The 25217-nt window shown below is 41.2% G+C and overlaps 1 protein-coding gene across 1 annotated transcript in view; it reads left to right on the plus strand.

Annotated features, from left to right (window-relative positions):
- The first annotated feature begins 5664 nt into the window (after positions 1 to 5664).
- Positions 5665 to 25217, plus strand: part of Eif2ak3 (eukaryotic translation initiation factor 2 alpha kinase 3) — a 65785-nt gene continuing 46232 nt past the window's right edge. Inside the window, exons 1-2 of the mRNA XM_048352523.1 lie at positions 5665 to 6204; positions 21252 to 21381. Of these exons, the coding sequence (XP_048208480.1) occupies positions 5894 to 6204; positions 21252 to 21381 (441 nt within the window). The 5' untranslated portion in view covers positions 5665 to 5893. The remainder of the gene's footprint in view (positions 6205 to 21251; positions 21382 to 25217) is intronic.

A 25217-nucleotide genomic window follows, 5' to 3' on the forward strand; every position in this document is an offset into this window, starting at 1 on the left:
AGTGATGTCATTTACTTCCTTTGCTTTCCCAAAGGCCTGGAAACCCTGGCAGAGGAATACTTGTGATAGTTAATGTTTTCTTTTGGGCAGCATGGGGTTTGAACTCAGGGCCTCATTCTTGCTAGACAGGTGCTCTAGCATTTGAGCCTCACCCCCAATTTGTTCTGAAAAGACAAAGTGTTGGTAACTGACCCTTTCTCCTCCACTGGCCTAGAACCACACTCCTCCTCTTTCTGCCTACCAAGTACCTGAGATTACAAGCATGAGCTAATTTGCCTAGCGAATAGTTAGTCTTGATGGTCAGCTTGAGTAGATTGAGAGGTGCCCTGGGAGACTGAATGTGTCTATAAGGATCTTTCCAGACAGGATCGCCTAACAGGAAAACCTCTGCTTATTGTGGGTAGCAACACCCCTTAAGCTAGAGGTCCATGTGGAATATAAGGAGGAAAAGGAAAAAAGCCAACATGGCAGGCATTCTCTTTCTCTGCTTCCTGGCTGTCATTGATGTGAGCTGCTCTTCTCTTCCATATTCTCCCCACCATGATGTACCCAAACCTAGGAAACCCATGGCCCAAACAAATCTTTCCTCCCTCACATTCTCTATGGTATTTGGTCACAGCAACAAAAGTCTGACTAATATTCTGTGCACTTGTAGACTGATGCTTCTAGGCAGCTCTACCTCTGGATCTCCCTTGTCTCTATGGTTTATCTCACTTCACTTTGCCTCAAGTACAATGTTCTCCAGAATCACCACATTTTTCACCTAATCTGAGATGGCTGGCAAGCAGCTCTTTCAGACTGGTGCTTGTTGTAGCAATATGGAACACACCTCCAGGAGCTCAGATGAGAAGCAGATGAAGGTAAAGAGCATAGTGAATTAAATGCACATAGAACTGGAACCGCACAATGACCTACTGTGCAGCAGTGACACAAATGAGGAAGCTAAGCTGGGACTGGTGACTCACACCTGTAAGCTGAGCCCCTCGGGAGGCTGAGATTGGAGAATCATTATTTGAAGGCAACCAGGAAAGGAAAGTCTGTGAAACCCACATTTCCAATTAACCACCCAAAAGCTATCAGCAGAGGCTTACGTGGTAGAGGGCCAGTCTTGAGTGAGTTCAAGCCCCAGTACTAGCACCACAAGGAAAAAAGAAAGCAAAAAAATGAGGCAACTGAATATGAGCTGAAATACATTCTCTTTTAAAATTATTTATCCCTGTGTTTATTAATAATTATTAACATTACATTTTATGATGAAAACTTCAAACACATGACTGGAAATGTCACAATGTCACACACACACCCTTTGTATAATTTATGTGGCTAATAAAAAATATTTAAAATATTTTTTCTCGGGCTGTGAATATGGCCTAGTGGCAAGAGTGCTTGCCTCCCATACATGAAGCCCTGGGTTCGATTCCCCAGCACCACATGTACAGAAAATGGCCAGAAATGGTGCTGCAGCTCAAGTGGCAGAGTGCTAGCCTTGAGCAAAAAGAAGCCAGGGACAGTGCTCAGGCCCTGAGTCCAAGCCCCAGGACTGGCAAAAAAAAAAAAAATATATATATATATATATATATATATATATATATATTTCCTCTTAAATGTCCTTGCTTCAGCCCCTTGCTCTTTTTCACCATTGCTTTTACCCTCTCTTCTGCCAGACGTATCTAGTTGGATTTGTGTAATTCAGTGCTGTGTGAGGCTCTATCCTACCTCCATTAAGCTGCTTTCCAAAGCAGTCCTTCATACCTTCCCTGTCTTCTCACTTCTCAGTTTACATTTTGGTCTCTGGTCTTACTTTCAGTTCTAATTTCTGCCCACTCCTTTTACCAACCATGCTAGAGGAATGTAGCTCCCACTTTGCCTCTAAAGATCAACCTTGACCTCCGACATTTAAGTTGACTCTCCCCAAGTGAGTCCTTATATTTTCATGCTCATTGGGTGGTGTTATATATGCGGGGCTGACTTCGTAGAATATATCAGTTGATTGCAGTGGAAGCTTTCTGAAATCTCTGAGAATAGAAGCTATGGGGTTGGTTATTGACTGAGTTGGGCGCTAAAGGCAGAAAACTTAGGAGAGATGTAAAGATCAAAGTTCCTGCTGTACCCTAGAGAGACAGTTATGTGCAGCATAACACCTGCCCTAAGGAAATCAGACTAAGAAGGAGGCAGGTAATTAAACGGATGACTAAAATGCCTTAAGGTAACTGCTATGCTACAAATGAGCACGGCTTCCTGCCTCACTGATGCTGGGCCTCATCTTAGCCAACTGAATGTGAGTAGAAGTAATCATGCTTCAATTTCCACTCAGCTTAGGGTTCTACCGTTGCTGTGCTAGCTCAAGTGGAGGGAGACCAAACATCTTTGTTGTTCTTACACTGCATTATTACACCAATAGCTAACTAACACAGTGCTGCAAATTTCATAACAGAGCAAGATTTCTATAACTGTCTTCTTCTACTTGTCCCATTATTATTTTGGCAGTACTTGGATTTGAACTCAGGGCCTTGAACTTGTTAGGCAGGTGCCCTACCACCTGAGCCATGCCCCAGCTCATACCCCAGCTCATACCAGTACCTTATCTTTCCTTTTATACATATGCATGTGTGTAATCATAAATGTCTGTCTCTCTATGGTGGTTTTACGTTTCAGAAGGGCAGAGACCACATCTGTTTTGTTCACATTTTTATTCCCACTGCATGCTCATGGCTATGTGGTATTCTCTGAATGTTAAATAAAGGAACAAAACTTGTAAAAGTGACATGCTGAATTAAAACCCCTTTGTACAACTATTTAAGGACAATTTTTTAAAAAAACAACTTCTACTTTATTTATAGGTGACAAGCAGAATCTTAATTCACTAGCATATATTAATAGCTTTAGTCATACCATGATCATCTCTGTATGTATGTGTGAACACAGCTATTTGTTTCTCTGGGATAAACATCCAGGAATACAATTACTGAGTCATAAGCATTTTAGTACATGTATTCGGTAACTACACTTTTGAAATTTAAAGAAAATTCCCAGTAGTACTTTACATTCCTATAAATAATGTATGACTGAATTTCTCTACATCCTCACCAGCATTTTGCATTGTCATTATTTCTTATTTCTGACAGGTTTGAATTTGGATTTCCCAGGTAGGCCATGATCATTTTTTGAAAACTTTACAAAACCATGAAGATAATGTCCACTACATAAATGCACTAGCTAATTTAAAGCAGGCCATTGCAAACAGTTAACTATCAATTCTCATCTTGAATTAATTTCTGATACCTTCATCATATAACCTATTATGATCTTCCACTAAAGGGAGGAATTGTCTCATGTTTTGTTGACTGGATAATGTCAATTGTTTTGAGCTCTATTTTCTCTATATTTTACGAGCAGAGCACTTTACCACTAGGCCATATTCCCACCCCCTCTCTATATTTTAAATAGCATTCTGTAGGGGTACCTCCTAACCTCTGCTGTCAACATGAAGATAGAGATGTTCCTGTTTCCTAAAGATACACTAGGATTTTACATTCCCAATGAACTCCATGTATACCAACTATAATGCCTTCCTTTCATCTGTATCTTTCCCCTCTGTCCTCAGATATTTGTTCATTTAACAAATATTTACTAAATGTTTACATCATATTAGGCTTTTGGGATATACCAATGAACAAATAATCACATCATCATCAACGTATATATGAATGGAAGGAGACAGATTATAAACAAACACAGAAATGCAGCATTTAAGGACTAAGAAAAATAAATCAGGAAGTGAAAAAAATTGATTTTCAATAAGGTAGAAAGGAGGGGTTTTGTTGGGAAGGTACTAAAGCCTTCAGTGAAGTGAGGGAACACATCCATGCGTTGGGTATTGAATTGTGTCTCCCCCCCCCCTTCCTAAATCTGTACTGAAATCCCAAACCCCAGTACCTCAGAGCATAACTGTATTTGGAGACAGATCTTTAAGGAGGTAAATACAGACTCATAATAATTGAAAGAAATACCAAAGGATGCAGGAGTGTAGAGAGATTCTCAGATGAAGAGGCAAAACAGTGTCTCCTTATAAGCCAAGGAATGGCCTCAGAAGAATTCCATCAGAAGAACCCAATCCTGTTGGCCTCTTGGCCTTGGGACTTCCACTTTCCAGAACTGTGAGGAAATAAATTTGTTGTTTAACCCACTTGCTCTGTGACATTGGATATAGCAATCCTAGTAAATTAACACACTGAGGAAGTTTCAGGACTTTGGCTTTATCCTGAATGAAGGTGGGGGGGGGGGGCATTTGAGGATGATCTTTTGCCTTATGGAGAAGAAAGAGAAACTGAAAAATAAGTATTTCATAAAGGAAAGACCAAGCTCTCGAGTCAAATATAGCTAAGGTGAAGACTGAGAACTATTCTTTGAATTTAGTAAAAGAGGCCTCAGTAAGAGCATTTTGGGTAGAGGGGACAAATACTGAGATGGGAGAAAGGGAAATGAAGACAAGAAGTCTCGAGTTTTGCTGTACAGAAGAGCAAAGAAAAGTGGTAAGGGCTGCAGGGAAAGTGGATTTTTGTTGTTTTAGGGTGGAAGAAAATAGAGCATGACTGCATGTAAATGTAGAATAATGTAGGTGTGTCACAAAATGCCAACATCTTTAAAAAAATCTTCCCAGGGTTTTGATAAGTCTCTTCTTGTTTCCATTCTTCTAAACACACTACTGAAGGATGCGTCTTCTTACTGTTCCACTAAGCTGCTCAAAAATCTTCATGGGTGTTCCTGACTGCTGTTAAAAGTTCAAAGGCCTTAGCTAAACACCCACATCTTCTCCACTCTAGCTGTTCTTAATTTCATCTCTCTTTTCAGCAAGCCTGGCAAAGCATGACAGATCAGAGTCAGAAGACTTGGGTTAAAGTTATACTTCTGAGACCAACTTGTGACCTTAGACAAGTTACATGCATACACCTGGTCCCGTCTCCTTCCCCTTTATAAGGAGGCAGGAAGCCTAGCGGATGCATTGGATTATCTCTGTATAGATGATTGCTTTCACAAGCTGTATTTCCTAACCTTGACCTGGCCACTAGTAAGGCCATTTCCATAACCCGCTTAATCCCTTCCATCCTGACGTGGTCCTAGTAAGGACCCCACAACCTGAACGATCACTTTGTTGTTGTTGTTTTGTTTTCCTTTCTGCTTCCTTTTTGCCTTTCCAAAAGCTCGGCTTCAGAGGAGCCACAGCATCAGTCTCTTTAAGGTCGGCCGCCACCCCGCCACTAGGGACTCGCCTCTAACTCTTCCTTTCATTGGGGACCATCCTCTTCACAGTCAGAATCGGCCACGTAGTAAGTGCAGCTTCCAACCAATCAAGAAGCAGTGGTCTCAGAGTTTTGAGTGACAGCCATTTCTACCAATGATCTTCAGGATTCCGCTTGTCCCTCCTCTTGAGGGGGCGGAGCCAACCACGGGCATAGCCAATCTGTGCCAGCAAACTTGTTCCGGGAACTGTAGGGCCTCCCCATCAGCTCACAAGACTCTGGGGAGGGTCATCTCTCATTGGTAACTGCCTCGATGAAAATACGATTTGATTGGTAGATGTGATGTTGACAACTTGGAACAGCCCGCCTTCCCCAGAGTGGCAGGACCGTAAGCCAATCGCAGAGCAGACTCGCGGCACGTCTGGTCAATGGGCGATGTCCGCGAGAGGCTGTCACTCTGGTGGCCGTGGCGGTGGCATAGACCCGGCTAGGACGTGGCCGAGGGGACGCGTCCTGCTGTTCCTGCGTTCCGGGAGGCGGCGGAGTCACTAGTGCTTCCTCGCTGCGGTCGAGGGGGGTGGGGGGCTCGGAGCGGCGGGAAAGGCCGGCGGCGGCGGCTGCGTCTCCATGCCCGCGTGCTGGGCCGGCCGCTGATGGAGCGCGCCGCCCGCCCGGGGCCGCTGGCGCGGGCGCTGCTCCTGGTGCAGCTGCTGCTGGGGCTCGTGGCGGGGAGCCTCGCCGCGGGGCGCGCCCGCAACCTCCCCGCGCCCACCACCGAGGCGGCGTTTGGCCTGGGGGCTGCGGCTGCCCCCACCTCAGCGGCGCAAGTGCCGGTCCCGGGGACCGTGGCCACGGCCGAAGTGACGGTGGAGGACGCCGAGGTGCTGCCAGCCGCCGCGGGCGAGCCAGAGACGCGGGGGTCGGAGCCCGACGACGACGACGCGGAGCTGCGGCCGCGCGGCAGGTGAGGGGTCGCGGGGTCCGGGGCCACCTCGTTTCATGCGGGAGAGTCGAGAAGAGTCGGGCGGGGGGTGGTGGGGGGGTGTCTCCGGCGTCCTCCCTCGCTGCGTCCCCTCGCGGGGCAGCGGGACTTGGGGAGCAGGCGGGGAACCGCGATGCCTTCCCGTCCTCCGTCCCGGGCTCCGCTGCCCGGTCCTTGCTTTGCAGCATCCTCGGAGAACCGGGAGCAGAAGTTGCCAAGAAATGTCACTTTTCTTCCCTCCCATTGTTTTCGGGCCTCATTCATCCTCCACACGACTTTTCCCTGGTCCTCCCCACTCCCATTCCTAGGCCGGTGTAACAGCTGCTTTGAGAAAGAGAGTCTAGATTTCCCCCCAAAGACGTCTGAGTACCGCACCCAGAGCAGCACCGGGATCAGTATATCAGTAATTGAGATCTGAGGAGCACCTGCATCACAGACTCATCCGATGATGCTGGAGAAATGTAGTTTTCTAGGCTCCACCCTAGTTGGTCATGGTTCTTTTCCATTTCTTCTTCTTCCTCCTCTTCTTCTTCTTCCTCTTCTTCTTCTTCTTCTTCTTCTTCTTCTTCTTCTTCTTCTTCTTCTTCTTCTTCTTCTTCTTCTTCTTCTTCTTCTTCTTCTTCCTCTTCTTCCTCTTCTTCCTCTTCTTCCTCCTTCTTTTTTCTTCTTTCTTCTTTTTACCAAATCAGATAGTATTTGGAGCAAAAGCCCACAATCTGCATGTTTAACAAGAACTGGGGTTGTAGTTGGGTGGGGTGAGGCAATTCTTGAACGCACTAGTTTCAGAGCTATCTATGATTAGATTAGGTTCTTGAATATCGACAGTTCTTTGATATTTCAGGGATTTACTATGTAAACACTTAATGTAGGTTTGTTTTGGTTCAATTTCTCAGTCCTCTTAGACTTATTACTTCGAGGTACAGATGCCGATGTAATACATGTTAATGGTAAGGTATTTTTCACACAGCCAGTCTTAGCACAGCCTGGGAGAATGTGATTTGCTGTAATGAACGATAAAAGAAACATTAGGTAAATTAAGACAAGGAGGGCTAGCATCTGGATTAGAAACTATTTTTAAAGCTTATGGTTGCAGTAACTATTAGATTTTAACAAGTTAGAATTAATTTTTAATTAAATATTAGAGCCTTTTAATTTACCTGGAGACTGCTGTAAACATGATAAGTACTAACATTCTCTGGGTAACATTTGAATGTTCATGTTCAAATTCTTTTAAGTAGCTAATATGTAACCAAGTTTTCCTTCCCCTTGTTAGTGAACCAACTTTCCTAGGAGAGTGCTTTTGTTTATTTTAAAGAACCTTCAGGAGCAGCTGCTCAAAGTAAATTACATCAAGTAGAGTAAGATGGTTTTGTTTTGTTTTGTAGTACACAATCTACTTCAACAATCTACTTTACTGATGCTGACAAGAGCCCAAGGTACCCTGGGGTTACAGTTGGGCAGGTACCTCTGCCTGCCTGCCTGCCTGCTTACCTGCTCGCCCTCCCAGAGGAATGTGCAGTCAGGCCATCAGTGACAGTGAATGAGGAGACCTCTAATGGTATTACAGAGAAGGAACAGTGTACTTTAAGAGTCATGGGTGACTTGTTTTGGTAGTGTTCACTGGGTGGGGCATGTGGGATTGGTAGGTTAGAATATAAGAAGAGGCTGTGGAAGAATGAATTGGTCCTTGAAACATAGGTAGAATTCTGATAGGCATTAGACTTGAAGCAGCAGGAGACTATTTTAAATAACATTTTATCTCTATGTATATCTGTGGTGTGTGTGTGTGTGTGTGTGTGTGTGATGTGATCTGGGTATACATGAGAGATACAGCTATGTCTGCTAGGTAAGAAGACCTAAAAGATGAGGCTAGAAAAATGGGACCAGGGCGTGTGTGTGTGTGTGTGTGTTTGTGTGTGTGTGTGTGTGTGTGTGTGTGTGTGTGTGTATTCTTACAGTAACAATGTGTTAGATCTCCAGAATTAGGTACCATTCTATACCCACTGATGGCGTATCTGCATTCTAACAAGATTACTATGTGATTCACCTGCACATTCATTTGAGAAATGTTTTGTAGTCCATCTTTACTATCAGACCTCATCAAAATTACGCTGAAGAAGTACTTCTGTAACAACAGCGTGTGCTGAAATCATTGGATAAGAATTCCAAAAGGGAAGTATATGCGCAGTTTACTTTTATATGGTATAAGACAGGACAGATCTGAGAAATATGTCAGGCAAAATCTTGGTTTCTGACAAATGAATTGATTTCTCTTTGACACCTCTGTTTAAAGCTGAATGGCCAGAAGATGACAGCACAGGTAGGGAGATCAAGTAGTTTAGGGGAGTGAGGAAGAAAAGGTAAGGAGTTGGTATTGGGTCTGATTACCTGGAGGTACAAACAGGTCATCCAGAGAGAGACATCTGGTGGAAGGCAAAATGGGTGCCTGAGGCTGGAGGGAGGTCTAAGTAAATAACTGAAGAAAAGGGAAAAAAAGGTATACTTGAGAAGACCTCAAGAAATTCTTTATCTTTTGGGGAAGACTTTGCAACAACATCAAAAATAGAAATAAAGCTGACTAGGTTGGTGGTATAAGAAGACTGAAGGGCTAGGAATGTGGCAGAAAGAAAGATTTGTTGGTGAGCACAATTAAACAAGAATTTTAATAGAGCTGAAGAGATAATGTACAAATTACGAAAGGTTAGTCAATCCTCAGTCTCACTCCTTCTTTCTCCACTATGGGAGGCAGTTTTTAAGACGGGGACCACCTCTGTGAGGAGCAGGGTACAAATGAAAGGAATAGCCAAAGAGGCGAAGGTAGTTGGAGAAGATCTATGTGGCATGCAGTCTGCCTGGAAGTGTGACGTTAAGGTAGTGTAAAACTTCGGGTAGTCAACAGATGATAAAAGGTAAATATGCAAAGTTTATAAAGTACTTTTCTAAGGGCTCTTGAAAAACAAATTAAAACCCAGAAAATAGTAGTCCCATAGACCAGTATCCTGTTTATTTCAAGAATTGGGGGAACAGATTTGAATTAACCAAGCGTTTATTATAAACAGCTGTGTAGAATTGTGGTACATGCAAAACTTGTAAAAGGAGGGAAGTGGGGAATTCAGACCTACATTTTTATACATTGCCTTTGATGAGGTAAGGTAGGACTCTCCCGTTCATTCCTTTAGTAGTAGTATTTCTTGCTTGTGTAAAGTAATGCATGCCTATAATTCCAGTTCCAGGATTGGGAGGCTGAGGGGGGAAAATTGCAAGCTCAAGACCAGTCTAGACTATTACGAGTTTGAGACCAACCCCAGGAAAGATAGATGTGAAACCTTTGTTTCAAACACAAAATCAAAATAAAAGGGCTAGGGGTGACACCAAGTGATAGAATGCTTTCCTAGCATGCACAGACAATCAATTAATCAATAGAATGTCTTGTAGTTTTAGTTTCATTCAGAGTTCTCAATGGATTTCAAGCATGGGTTGAGTGAATAAAGTTTTCTTGGTGTTTTTTATTTTTGTTTTGTTTTTTTTCCTGTCCTGGGGCTTAAACTCAGGGCCTGAGCACTGTCCCTGGCTTATTTTTGCTCATGGCTATAGCACTCTACCACTTGAGCCATAGTGCCACTTCCGGCTTTTTCTGTGTATGTGGTACTGAGGAATTGAACCCAGGGCTTCATGTGTGCGAGGCAAGCACTGTGCTGCTAAGCCACCTTCCCAGCCCCGTGAATAAAATGTTTTTATTGGTCAAAAAAGTAGCTAAAATATATTTGTTTTCTAGTAGCAGACTTGTGTTAAACATTATGCTTAATTGAAATTTAAGTGTGATAGCTAATACAGAAAGTTTGGGAGAAATCATCTCACCAAAGATGGTACTGGACACTGGCATAATTTATGTTAACACAAATAACAAATTGTAGAGTATTACTCGAGGTAGTAAGCTTGGTATCTCATGTTAAGGACATTCTGACAACCTCAGAAATTGTAAAGAAAGGGTTTTATCTTACTAATACATCACATGCATTTGCATTTCTTTGTCCACGGTCTCTAATTCTTCTCTAACAAAAGTATCAATAAATTTGACATTACTCTCTGATGCTTGTTCAGTTTGTACATCTGTAAACTGAATTTTTGGATTAAATGAGACAGCAGGAAAATACTTTGCAAATGTGAGTAATTTAATTCCTCTTTACTTTTCTTTCTGTCCTTTCACAAACTGAACTAATGGGAAACAAAGGTAGAGAAATCACCACATTTCTCAGAATTTCAAGTTTATATTTAAGTATTATTTTTTGTTTTTTAACTGCCAAAAGCACTGAATCAGAACACAATGTTGAAAGGAAGTTAATCTATTTAGGTTAACTATAAATCACAAAGAAGAATTTATACATAATTTTCAAAAGAAGTTATAAGCAAAACTAAATGTACTTTGGCCCAATAATAGAATATCTCCCTGTCTACAATTGTCTTTTTTTTTTTTTTTTGGCCAGTCCTGGGCCTTGGACTCAGGGCCTGAGCACAGTCTCTGGCTTCTTACCGCTCAAGGCCAGCACCCTGCCAACTGAACCACAGCGCCCCTTCTGGCCGTTTTCCATATATGTGGTGCTGGGTAATCCAACCGAGAGCTTCATGTGTAGGAGGCAAGCACTCTTGCCACTAGGCCATATTCCCAGCCCCTACAATTGTCTTTAACTGATGCGTAGACTCTATATGTGACATGAACTAGACTTCTCTTTATTTGGTCTTAGCTCTATGTGCTATCAGGTTTTACAGAAGGACCTTCCTTTATTAGTTACTGTGAAAAAAAGTTACAACATGGCTCTTCGTTCCCTAAATATTGCCTGGGAACTCTACCTGCTGTTGTTTTTTTTTTGTTGTTGTTGTTGTTGTTTGTTTTTTACAAGAGAGGCCCTGCTTAAGCCGGGCACAGTGGCTTACACCTGTAATCCTAACTACTCAGGAGGCTGAGATCTGAGGATCGCGGTTCAAAGCCAGCCTGGGCAGGAAAGTCCTTGAGACTCTTATCTCCAATTAACCACCAGAAAACCTGAAGTGGAATCTGTGGCTCAAGAGGTAGAGCTTGAGCCTTGAGGTGAAGAGCTCAGGGACTATGCCCAGGCCCAAAGTTTAAGCCCCATGACCAACAATAAAAAATAAAAAAATTAAGAGGACCTGTTTATACATGTTAATTATAAATTATTTAAAAACATAGAAAGCGACTATGAATATAAGCCTAATGATAAACCATGTTCTTACTATCAAGAGGCACTAGGTTCAAGCCTCAGGATCCCCCCTCCCCGCCCCACCCCATATACACACACAATTCGAGAACTTATAAATCACAGAGCTTAATTTGAAGAAAGCAGGTGATGAGTGGGTTTTCAAACATCATGTTCTGTTTGTAAAGAATTATAAGGATCAAAATTTTTGTTTCCATTTTTGTTTTGTTTTGTATTTTGAGATAGATTTTCACTATGTAGCTCAGACTGGCTTCAAATTCACTTTGCAGCCTAGACTGTCTTTGAACTCACAGTCTTCCTGCCTCAGCCTCGCTAGTGCTGGGATTATTATGCCCCCCAAATGTTTTAATCTGACAGCAAAAGGGCATGTTATGTTCATGTGATACTATGGCATTGAAAATTTAGATTGTTTCTTCGATATCTACTTGATAGGCCAAAGTGATCTTTTTAAGTATAGTTGGCAATTTGGGGCACTACAATTTGTGTTGATTTGGGTCATGTCATGTATATTCAAATATAGGAGTTTGTTTTGAAATTCACTTAATAAGTAAGGACTAGGAAGTAAAGTGCAATTAGTACTAGTTTGTTTTAAAATGAAAAATATGCATATTTGGGAGCATATTTGGGAGGGGATTCTACACCAGACACACACATACACGCACACACATATTCTCTTCCTCTCTTTCCTTCTCCTTTCCTGTCCCCCCTCCTCTCTCTTTTTTTCTCTAACATCAGATTTAAACCAATCACAGTTTCAGTCCTATGAAGTGTTTTTCCCCCAAGAAACATGAAATTTTTAAAAAATAGGCAGCCGTTAATATATGAAGTATTTAATTTAGATGATATTCTCTATTCGCTTCTCTTCTTTCACATAGGACATTTCTACAGGATATGAAATGTCTTTAAAATTAGTTTTGAAGATATTTAGCATATAGTTAGTAGAATTCAATAAATGTAACTAAGTAGGTAGGTGTTCTGGATGACTTAAGTCAGAGCAAACATTTCTATAAAATTATGTATTCATGTGGTATACAGCCACTTCTGCTAAATTAGGGGCATAATCAGAGTAATTATAAGATAAATGACATTTTGATGAGATTCTGAAAGGAATTAAATGCTTCATACTACATTAATATACTATATTAATACTGTCATGTAGGCAAGCTTACAATAGTGTTAGGAATCATGCATTCCCATTCAATACTTTCCTGGTACATGATCTTGGAGAAGTCACATCTTTTCATATGTTTCTCAGCCTCTTTTTTTTTTTTTTTGTCTTATATGGCCACTGTCTGCCTTACCACAGTTATTCATTCAGTGAGTATTTATTGTTTTTCATTAGAGGCCAAGTGCTGCTTTTTCTTGAGAAGCTCCATGTCTGATAGGAAGATAATTGTGTTGAAGGGCAATTACCTACAATGGGTAAAATGTATCATCTAAGTACTACTAAAGGGAAGAGAATGGATGTGTCAACTGGTAGAATCCTTAATGTAAAAAATGTTGAGAATAGCATAGGTGATGGGATCCTATGAGTCAGGGCACAGAGCAATAATTCCTGACAGAGCTCCTGGGCCCCTGTGGGTCTGCAGAGGGGAATCCCTGAGCTCCAGCTGGGGATTCATGAGACTGTCGGCATTTGAAAAAGGACATCATGGAGTTGAATGTTTCATAAGAAAGCCAGTTTAAAAGTTAAGTTTCTGCTGGGTACCTGTGCCTCGTGCCTGTTATCTTAACTACTCAGGAGGCTGAAATCTGAGGATTATGGTTCAAAGCCAGCCCAGGCCAGGAAATTTTATGAGACTCTTATCTCTAACGAACCAACAAAAAGCCAGTAGTAGAGCTGTGGCTCAAGTGGTAGAGTACTGTCCTTGAGCAAACCTAGGCTCTGAATTCAAGTCCCAGAGCTGGCACCAAAAACCAAAAGAAAACAAAAAACTAAAGTCAAGTTTCTTAGCTTTGAACAAGAATTGTATCCAGCCTTATATAATAGTTGTAGGAATCTTTAATATGATTGGTGATCCTAAAAGTATCTCCTGTAAAGATGAAGAACGTATTATAAGCAGTGTTTACTTGGTAAATGAAATGTTTTTAAGACATAGGGAAAAATATAGATGAACAAAGGAACTTTGTTGAAAAAGTTAGATGTGTGTGTGTGTGTGTGTGTGTGTGTGTGTGTTTTCCATGGGATGAGAAAGGGTACTGAGTTGGCAAACAAGGCAGAAAATGAGATTAACAAAGTCCACTGAAGCAAAATTGAGAACATTTCATGTCCCATACCAACTATTGTGCCCTTTCAGTGGGCGCAAGGGAGTTTCAGAAGTTTACCAGAACTTTCTATAGAAACAAAATGGTTGAAAGAAGAAAAAGACATGAGGCAAGGAAATATGTCAGAGAGCCTTTTAAATGAGAATCTGTCCTAGGGCTAGAGCAATGGTAGTAAAGGAGAAAAACAATTTAAGAGCTGCTTCAGAAATAGAATCAAAAGTGTATGATAGGATTAGGAAGTATGTAGCGTTGAAGGCAAAGGGTTATGCTGTAAATGGAGAAAAAATAGGAGGAAGAGGTTGTGAATGAGAAGTTAACTTTTCTACTGTGTTGTTATAAAGGTAGGTCCTGCTGGAGTTACTAGCTAGACAGGAGAGCTAAACTGCAAATACTATGTTGATGAGGGGCTCACAAGGAGAGATTGGCCTGTGGGCTTTGGCTTTGCAGTACCAAGAGACAGTACCTGCTAAGTAGAGATCGGGATGTGTGAGGATGACAGTTGGGGATCTGCAAGGAACTGTTTTTATGGGAAGCAGGGAAGAATGAATGCTCAGAGTGAGAAGCCAGCTGCCAGGTGACCCCTGCAAGGAAGCTTGTAAGGGGAATGGACTTGGCAGGTAGGAAGCAACTGGTAACACTCCTTGGGATGAGCTGGAAAGATATGCAACAGTGCTTGCTGTGGAATCATCTAAACAAATGCCCTTCTAAACTAAAGCAAGGCAAGAGTGAGAAAGTAAACTGCCCAAAGTGGTTGTTCATTGGGTTGTTAGTATGTCTTCTTCCAAGTTTAAAAGGATTATTATTTTTTGAAACTAAAGAAATGATCATTCCAGGTGCTGGTGGCTTATGCTTGTAGTCCTAGGAACTTACAGGGCTGAGAACTGAGGATCTCAGTTGGAAGCCAGCCTGGGCAGGAAAGTCTGAGAGTCTTACCTCCCATTAAGAACCAGAAAGCCAAAAGTGGGGGTTGGAGGCATGGCCTGGCTGGTAGAGCACCAGCCAGTGAGCAAAGCATCTGGTACTGAGTTCGAGTCCCAGTCTCAGACCTAAAAAAAGAAAAAAACTACAAGTAAACTGTGGTTCTAGTGGCAGAGTGTTAGCCTCGAGCAAAAAACAGCCCAGGAACAGCATTCAGGCCCTGAGTTTAAGCCCCAGGACTAGCACAACATTTAAAAAAAAAAAAGAAAAAGAAATGACCCTCATAGGCCAGTCAGCATTTGTACAGTTCTTATCATAAATGCTCTGGGGGTATCTGTTAAGGCACATTCTCCATGCCTCTTCATGGGAGGACACCTGTGAATGTTTACTTTGATTGCTTGTTTGTAGTATTGGAATTGAACCTTTCATAATTTTAAATAAACATTCCAGATTATTTTTATGATCAGATAAATTTGGGTTAAACTGAACTAGATGAAAAAGCCATATTTTGCCTATGGGGAAAAAAATAAAGGCAGAGCCACAGGCATGCACCCCTTTGTCTGACATCTAGACCCCCTTTTTCCTCCAGAAACACTGCCTCTGTTGTTTCTTTGATTCTTGAATAAGTTAGGGGTTTTTTCATCTTGATCATGGAAACCTGAAAATAGGACAACCTTGGGGAGATAGATGGCTCATCTCTATATTTGTTCTGATGCCTGTCTTACATTGCTGCATTCAACCCGGGGACTTTGTTCTATAGCAATATCTATTTGATGCTTTTTTTAGTCGATAACAGCGAGCACCTCTCTCTCCGACTGGGACTAGATCATTTAAAGAGTGGTTTATCTGCATCGTCTCAGTGCTGCTCACGTCCAGGCATAAGCAAGGGACATCTCCCTTCCACAGGCATGCTGTGAGAAGGGTTAGGGTGAAACCTACCATAGTGAATACTCTTAGCTTGTAGTTGCTAGCATATCCCACAGCCTAGCTTGTAACACAGCAGGAGAGGATGAAGGAAATTCTGTTCTTCTGGGGGATGATACTGGGGCTTGAACTCAGGACCTCTTGCTTGCTAAGCTGTTGCTCTGTCACATGAGCCATGCTTCCAACTCTGCCTTTTGTAGGTTTTTGATAAAGTCTAGCATGGGTTAATATGATTTACTTATACTGTTTGTTTCAACTAAAGCTGTTTTTTTCATTCAGCCACTTATTTGTGATGAATGATTATTGAACAAAAATATCAAACATTTCTGTTAGTGGGACTAGAGAGGGACGAAGAAGTAATTAACTTAAATCTTAACTCTTGAACTATAACTTTTTAATATATTCTGTTGTTTTTATTTGTAAGATAGCACGTGTAAGGTATGTATTTTATACCATTCATTATAAATTATATGTCCTTCATTATAAAGTAATTTTATTTTATAGTTTTATAAGGAATTTTGTTTTGTTTTGCCAATCCTGGTGCTTACACTCAGGGCCTGGGCACTGTCGCTGAGCTTCTTTTTGCTCAAGGCTAGCACTCTACCACTTGAGTCACTTCTGGTCTTTTCTGTTTATGTGTTGCTGAGGAATTGAACCCAGGGCTTCATGCATGCCAGGCAAGCACTCTACCACTAAGCCACATTCCCAGCTCCTAAGGAAGTATTTGTAAAGAAAATATTCTTCTCCAGCTCCCATTAGATTTCTTTAGAAATCAGAGCAGTGGCCAGGTGTGGTGACAGGTATCTGTAATTCCAGCACTCTGAAAGCTGAAGTAGATGATCGCTGAGCTCAGGAATTCAAGAATGGACTAGGCCATAGAGCAGCATAGGGAGAAATTGCAAAACGTGAGGAATTGGGGAGAGAGGCTAGGGCAGGAAGAGGTAAGGGAGTGAGGCAGGGAGAGGCCGAGAAAGGATGGCGAGAAGAGTTAGGCTGTTCTCCTAAAAATAGATGGCAAAATCTTTTATTTTTATTTCCACAAATTACACTGATTTATCATGTGATAAATTCAAGTGGATTGTTGTATAATTTGGAAATTAACAGTTTTATATCCTTATAGCTTTTTAGGTGGGTCGGGGGAGGCCTATTTCACTTTTGTGACAGTCTTATTGTATAGCCCATGCTAGCCTTGAACTCTCAATCTTCCTGCCTCAGCCTCCTGAATGCTACAATTATAGGCAAGCACCACTATACCAGCAAATTGCTGTCGGAAAGATTTCAAATGAGCTTATTTAAATTGATTGTCTTGTGAATTTATGGGTTTACTTTGACTTTATATACATCCTATACCAAGTGTAATAGAAGAGATCAAGTTTAATCCTAACTAGGAATGCAACTATACATTTTTGGAATTTGCTGGTCTTTGAAGTAGGAAAATATACCTCATGAATTCCAAGAACCAATACTCATTCTTTCATTCAGCACGTAATTTATGGAGACACGGCTCTGTATCAGGGTACATGGGCCAGGCTGCAAAGACACAAAGGGAGAATCATGCAGTGTGTTTGAAGAGCCGAGGGATCCTCCAGAGGGACTTAAGATTCTGGATATGTGAACTTAGAGAAGCCAGTTCACAACCTCAGTGTGGGCGTGGGCGATAGCTAGACCTGTCTGTCCAGACTTGAGAGGAGATAGAATTTGGGGAATTGTTATCGTATAAAACCTATGAGACTGGGTAAGATCACCGAAAGGAGAAAATAGAAATGTGAATGCATTGAGGTCGAAAGAAAAACAAAGCAGGGAATGGGACGGGAGGTGAAATATATGAGGAGAGCAGATGTCCTGGAAGCCATATGAGGAGTGTGTCAAGGAGTCCAGGTGTATCCCGTCAAGTGCTGCTGATGGGCAAGTGAACTGAGACCTGAGCCTTGACTGCCAGGAATTGGCACTGTGAAGGTCATTAGCAATTCCAGCAAAACTGTTTCAGTAGGATGATGGGAGAAAAAAAAACTTGATTATAAAACAGTTCCAGGTAAAAGGAGATTTGGAGACATGAAGTATGTAGCAGCCTTTTAAAGAAGTTTTGTTGCAAAGAGAAGCAAGTTTAGAAGCTAGAGGCAGGAAAGGAGTTTGTTGTGTTTGGTCTAGGTTTTTTGTTTTTATTAAGGGGTTATTTGTTGTAGTTCTTTTGTGCTGGGCTCAGGGCTTGAACTCAAGACCTGGGCACTGTCTCTGAGCTTTTTTGCTCAAGGCTAGAGTTCTACAACTTAAGCTACAGCTCTACTTCCAGCTCTTTTTTTGTTTTTGTACTTAATTGGAGATGAGAGTAGTGTGGGCTTTCTTGCTCAGGCTGGCTTCAAACCATGACTCTCAGATCTCAGCCTTCTGAGTAGCTAGGATTATAAGGTATGATCCATTGACTGGTGCCCTGTGTTGTGGTTTTGCTGTTGTTTGTTTGTTTTTTAGCAAGGACCTAGTTTGTAGCCCAATCTAGCTTCAAACTCATAATTCTCCTGCCTGAGTCTCCCAAGTCCTGAAATTACAGATGTGCACACCTGACCCAGCTGATTTGGTTTTTAAGTTGAGGAAAATGGTAGCAAATTTGAATGCTATTTTTTTAAATTCAGGTTGCTATAACATAATACCACAGGCTAGGAGCCTTGAAAACGAGAAAAGTTTATGTCCCACAGTTCCTGGAAAGACAAAGATCAAGGCACCAGCTGATTTATTATGTTTGGTGAGGACTCACTTCTCACAGCTAGCACATCTATCTGTATCCTCAGGTGATGGAAAAGGAAAGGACTTTCTTTCTTGTCCCCTCTCCCCCACTTTTTGGCAATACTAGGTTTGGACTCAGGGCTTTGGGTTTGCTAGGCAAGTACTTTACCATTTGAGCTAGACCTCTAGTCCTTTAAAAAATATTGTGCTGCTCCTGTGGCTTGAACTCAGGCCTGGGAGCTGTCCAAGGCTAGCACTCTACCACTTGAGCAACAGCTCTACTTCCTGCTTTTTTTGTAGTGAATTGGAGATAAAAGTCTCATGGACTTTCCTGCCAGGGGTTGGCTTTGAACCATGATCCTAATATCTTGGCCTGCTGAATGGCTAAGATTACAGGCATGAGCCACCCACACCCAGCCCTTTTTGCTTTAGTTTTTCAAATAGAATCTCTCAGGTTTTGTCCAGGCCAGCCTTGGACAACAATCCTCCCACCTAGCTGGGATTACACCCATCTGGCTGTCATGGTGCTACTATCATGAGGGCTTTACCTTCAGTAACTAATCACTTCCCAACATCCAACTCCATAATACTGTCACCCCCCCAGGGGAGTGGCATTCAATCTATAGCAAATGGTGCTAGGAATGCTTTAGGCAAGCGAATAGCTAATGATGTGGGAGCAAAAGGAGATAGTTGCAGGAGTGGTTCTTCATATATACATGAAGGAGAGAGCTCTGTTGCTTCAGCAGAAATGTTGGTAGTAGATGAGACTATGGGACAGTTCACCAACACTTAAGAACTGCTGGTAAGGGGGCTGGGAATGTGGCTTAATGGTAGAGTGCGCTTGCCTTGCATTCATGAAGCCCTGGGTTCTATCCCTCAGCACCACATATATAGAAAAAGCCAGAAGTGACGCTGTGGTTCAAGTGATAGAATGCTAGCCTTGAGCAAAAAGAAGCCAGGGACAGTGATCAGTCCCTGAGTCCAAGCTCCAGGACTGGCAAAACAAAAACAAAAATCAACAGCTGGTAAGTGAATAGATAAGATAGAAAGCAAGCTCTTATGATTGCTTCTGTTTTCCTCTGTAAAATGGGAAGCACAGTCACTGAGATGCCAGAGCTTGGAGGAGTTGGTATCACAAGTTTGAGGAGAGAGAGAAATGAATTTACTAGTTTGAATTGTTGAGCAGCACTGTTAGCCTTTTCAAGGTTAGTGGTTATGGGTAAAATTAGACCAGTCGGCAGTTACATTTTTCTTCAGCTACACTGATGAAGGAATGAGATAATTGAGAAAGAGCTGACCAGGATTGATGTTGTGCTATTCAAGTGTGACATGTAAGAAAGGGAGCAGGAAGGTGGGGGTGTACACAGGGGAGTGCTTAAGATGAAGAGCTCTGTTCTTAAAGTTGGATAACAAAGAAATGGAACTGGCTGGGCTGGGAATATGGCCTAGTGGCAAGAGTGCTTGCCTCATTCATGAAGCTCCAGGTTCGATTCCTCAGCACCACATATATAGAAAATGGCCAGAAGTGGCACTGTGGCTCAAGTGGCAGAGTGCTAGCCTTGAGTAAAAAGAAGCCAGGGACAGTGCTCAGGCTCTGAGACCAAGCCCCAGGACTGGTGAAAACAAACAAACAAACAAACAAGAAATGAAGCTGGCTGCCAGTGGCTCAAGCCTATAATTGTAGCTACTCAGGAAGCTGAGATCTGAGGATTGCAGTTCAAAGCCAGCCTAGGCAGAAAAGTCCATGAGATTTTAATCTCCAGATAACCATCCAAAAGCCAGAACTGGAGATGTGATTTAAGTGATAGAGCTCCAACCTTGGGCAAAAAAGCCAAGCCAGAGCACAAAGCCCTGAGTTCAAGCCCCAGTGTCTGCACACAAACTTACGCTCACACATACCTACACACTGAAGCAAGGACATGACAGATACACACACTGAAGTGAGGACATGAGGATTGTGAAGGTATGTCTTAGAATCCATGGCTTATAGCTTCTGGTGGAGTCAGAGCTTTGCTGGAGTCAGGGAAATAGAGATCAGCTGGGAAGAAGACTTCTGAAAGCTCTACCTGAGGATGGCATGCTTGAAGTTTCCATGGATAGGGAGGTTATATTGGTAATGACAAAGTCTACAGGTTGACTACAGGAGTCATTGAGGCAAGGTTGACTGATAATGAAAACCCAAAGAACTGAGGCAGGAGTATGTAAAGCAGTGACAGTCACCTGCAGGTAAATTTCTCCAGAAATGGAAGCATGCAACTCCTAGGAGGGGTAATGGCTCCAAGTGTCTGATCCTAAGTATCTTATGGGAAGAAAGGAAGAAAATGGTCCAGAAATGGCAAGGAGATAGATAAGCAGGGCGCTTAACCTATCACTGAGCCCAGGGATCAAGGATTATGGGAGGAAGAAGTTTTCTTCTGTATGCAAGCAATACCCATGGAAAAATCTGGTTTCTAGAAGAGGAAGTTTAAGTTAATATTTGGGGAGGGTCTTTGTTTCAAATGTAGGCTTTTACCAGGAAGGGGAGGGAGAAGAGGGCAGGGATGGGGATGCTGACATGGAGGGAGAGGTGCCCTAGGAATTTGGGGCTGGGATGGAGCTCGGTAGAAAAGAGAAGAAAAGGAAAGAAGAGAAAAGAAAAGGAAGGAAGGAAGAAAGGAAAGAAGGAAGGAAGGAAGGAAGGAAGGAAGGAAGGAAGGAAGGAAGGAAGGAAGGAAGAGGGAGGGAGGAAGGGAGGAAGGGAGGAAGGGAGAGACAAGACCTAGGAATCTGATGCTTTCATGAGTGACTTGAACAGATAAACTCACTGAAGTTGCCCTGATCTAAGGATAGACAGTGGGGGTAAGATAAGTGTTGGGAAGGGGTGGTGTTTCCTCTTCCAATAGGGGCGAGTTTTCTTTCAGGGGTATGGAGTCAGTACGTAATATCTTTGAGACCTTTCTAATGTTTTCCTGTTCCTTCTCCAATTTACAGATCACTAGTAATTATCAGCACTTTAGATGGACGCATCTCTGCCTTGGATGCTGAGGATCATGGTAAAAAGCAGTGGGATTTAGACGTGGGATCTGGTTCCTTGGTTTCATCTAGCCTTAGCAAGCCAGAGGTAAGAATTTTCTACTAAATAACAACTAGAAAACTTAGTTACAATAAGCAGTTGCTGATGTATTTTCGTATAAAGCCTGTGCTCAGAGCCCAGTAGTCTAGGTGAAGGCCTGTCTGCCTCTTAATAGGCTATATCCACTAGGGAAAAGTTCTTCAGTCTCCCTCCTGTCAAAAAGGGTGGGTAACAGCACCTACTTCTTAGGATTGTTATGTTCATTAAATAAGTTACTCATACAAATATGTAACTGAGGAATGTTACCTGTTATATTAATATCGCACATCACTTGAAGTAGAATGTGATCATCTTATTATCACAAGATTTGTAGGAATAATGTGGCAAAATTAAAACTGAGTTTTACTAGTTAGAAATCCATGCTGTTAGATCCCCATACATTATTAATCCCTGCATTTTCCCTTAGGTATACATCTTAATTGTGAGCATAATTCATCTGAAATATTTTTAGAATGTAATTCTGGAGAAATACACATATTTATAGAAAATTTGTACTTGGTAGTTCAGAGCGATTCAAATCTTGCTTCTCAAACAGCTCTGTCTTTACCTGATTTATGTAATTATAACCCCTCCTTACATCACCTTTCTAATAACACTTTTTAAAAAACCAGCTCTGTTACTTACACACTCTTTGTCCACCAGAGCTTTAGAGTGCTTCATCAATAAAGTGAGGCTCTTTCTGCCTTCATGGGTTGGGGCTGAGATGGAGGAGGGCCAAAGGAAGGAAGTTTATGTTCCTCACCTGAAGTATTAATGTTAATGAATTAAGTCTCCCATTTCAGAACTTTATTCTGTTGTCTAGTTTTTTAAACATTAAGTCTTATCTTCTGAATTATGACTGCTACAATTGAAGAAAACAGAATGCTCTCAGTCTTCTACCAACCACATCAAGTTGCTCCAACTGTAGGACACTCTCTAGGGTAGTCTTTTTTTCTTTCACCATCAGTCCTTTTCTTTGAAAGATTTCCTGGCTGACATTAAATTTAGAAAAGATAAAAACTTATAGGGCTCGCTTAAGAATGACCTGACTACTATTGATGGACCTCTCTGATGGCAAAACTGCTGCCAACAACCCATCTGAAATAACAAGACTTCGCTGTGCCTTCCCTACCGTAACCCCAGCCTGAGTTCTTGCTGATGCACCCAGGCAGGTACTTAGGGAAACAGCACTGCCCAATTTCCACATTGGCTGTGTACTAAGCCCTGATACCACGATCTAAGAGTGCCTATTGTTTATCAGACAGTATGTTGTCCTATCTTATAAGGTAATTAATTTCTGTTGTATTATGAATTATTAAAACTAAAAGTAATTTGTGACTTACTTTAAAATTTTTCAATTGGTAGTCAAGTTTTTAGAATAGTTTTCAAAATGAATTACTACTTCATCTAGACTTTTATTTGTGTTCTGGGATTATACTTAGGTCTGCATGTTTTGCTTTATTTTTAAATTAGACATAAAGAATGAGCAGCAAAGAAGATTTTAAGCTGGCTATAACTGAGGTAAATTTACATTGTGCTGTTGTGATACAAAGCATGTATGTGTGTTTACAAACTGAAGCATAGACACACAAACCTTGCATGGCATAAAAAAGTAGAATCTAAATAGTTATATATAACCCATGTGATACTGAATTTGTTTAAATTATAAGCATCTAGTTGTACTAGCAAATATAGCTATTTAAACTAAAGTTCAACTCTTCTTACTGTCCCTAGTTCTTAATGGTTGTTTTTTTCCTTTGTGATTTGCTAGTGATCTTTTGTTTAAATGGTCACCTTCCACCCATGTCCAACTCTGTTATGTTTGGATAGAATGGTTTGAAATGTTGAAATTGCAAGTATATTTTAAATTTTTACTGTGCACCTTTGTAGCACTAAATAAAAAACCTTCAGTGTTATTTGTGCAAGAGAAGAATGCTGAAACTTCCTTACATCATCTAGTTTGTTATATTCTTCTATACAGAAGAAAAAAAAAGAAAGAAAATCTAAAGTCATCGAGTCATCTGTGACTATATGACAGACTCCCTTGTTGTTCCAAGTTCTTGGGACTCTTTCTTGAGAGTGAATGTTCAGTCAGTAGATAGGCTGATGAAAACACTTCCCAGTGTTGTAATATGTATTTGATGTTTCTTATGCACATGCGATTCTCATAAACCTCCCAATACTAATGTACAGGTTCATTTTTGAGAAAGGAAAACTGAAGCTGATGAAAGCATCAGCCCCTATTTGAAAAATAATCCAAAAAGGATTCTGTGTGTGTGTGTGTGTGTGTGTGTGTGTGTGTGTGTGTGTGTGTGTACGTGCGTTTGTCTGTCTGTCTGTTTCAGGTGGTAGTGTGCTTTCATAGTAGGTCTAAGACCCTGAGTTCAAATCTAGTACTACCAGGGAAGGAAAGAAAAGAATACTTTTTTTTAAAAAAAGAACAAGAAAAATTGCATTGATTTACATATTTACAAATCTCTTTAAATCTGATTTGATAGAGGACAATTAATTTTCTCATTGTTAAAAATGCTGTATTGTTTTGATTGAACTCAATAAAGAAAATCCAACCACATACATATGTAGTTGGAGAAGGGAGTATTTTAGCAACCTTTTTCAAAGAATTGTAGCCTTTCTGTTTTGATACTGTCTCAAAGCAAGTAAAAGTTTCTTAAGGGTTAGTTGCACTGTGGATTATGAAATCATAGAATGAACAGTGTGTACTGTAGTCCATTAAAATCCATTGCTCTATCTTGTCTTTTACCCATACGTGATTTTCTAATGTGACTTAGAAAATGTGGATTTACCAAGTTTACTGACCTCACATATGTTGATATATTTCCTTATAGAACACACACAGAAAATGAAGTTTTCACTCACTGACAATTTCATCAGGAAAGTTTTTATTTTGTTTTAAATACTGTAAAGCTGTCCAGCTTATCATGGCAGATATATCAACAAACTTCTAATTTTCACTCGAGAACCTGAATTTTATTATAAATACTGCCAGTTTTCTTAGAAGTGAGAAGTACACATTTATTTCTGAGAAAATGTCACATACCCAAACCAAACCTCATACTCATAGTTTCTCTAAGTTGGTTTTTGACCAGAAATAGAGCTCATGAACAACAGCAGATAATCTAGTTCATAGCTCAGTCTCAGAAGTGCTTCTCCTCAAGACGTGCTTTAGTATATGTAGAAGTGCTGGGTACATACATCTTCCCTAGTCATGAAGAATAGCAGGATGTATGTATTGAGGAAGAATAAAAGTTAATTTCATCAAATCAAAACCAGTCATGTTTATTACTTCAGCAAGAAGATTCTTTCTCCCCCTTCTCTGAATCATGCTCTCAGGCTGACTTTAAACTCATAAATCCAGGCTGGCTTTAAATTCATGATCCTGCTTAAGCTTTCCAATGTCTGGGATTGAAGGTATGAATCACCATACCTGGCTAATATTTCAGAGGTGTTTTGTTGGGTTGTAATTTTTTTTCCTATTGTGCAGGAGATGGAATTCTGGACCTTTTACAGCATGCTAGGTAAATCCTGTTCTAGACAAATCCTCAGCTCATCAAGAACATTCTTAAATGTTGTGATCTGTTGTTTCCTCTGTGGTTGCAAGTATATGACAGTGATGAACACAGCATTTACTAGTTGGTTCTTAGTTCTTGCTAAGGCATCAGTGGTTTTAGCGAGCATTGCTTTTACACCATCGGCAAATAGCAACGCAGTGGAAAGGCCACTAATAACCTTATTAGGAAAACTGTTTGACCTTCTGTATTCCTCAGGGACCCATAGACCACACATGGAAAATTGCTGACAGAGTACATGATAAACATAAGAACTGG

Source organism: Perognathus longimembris, chromosome 8 (genome assembly GCF_023159225.1).
Source record: "Perognathus longimembris pacificus isolate PPM17 chromosome 8, ASM2315922v1, whole genome shotgun sequence".
Lineage (NCBI taxonomy): Eukaryota > Metazoa > Chordata > Mammalia > Rodentia > Heteromyidae > Perognathus > Perognathus longimembris.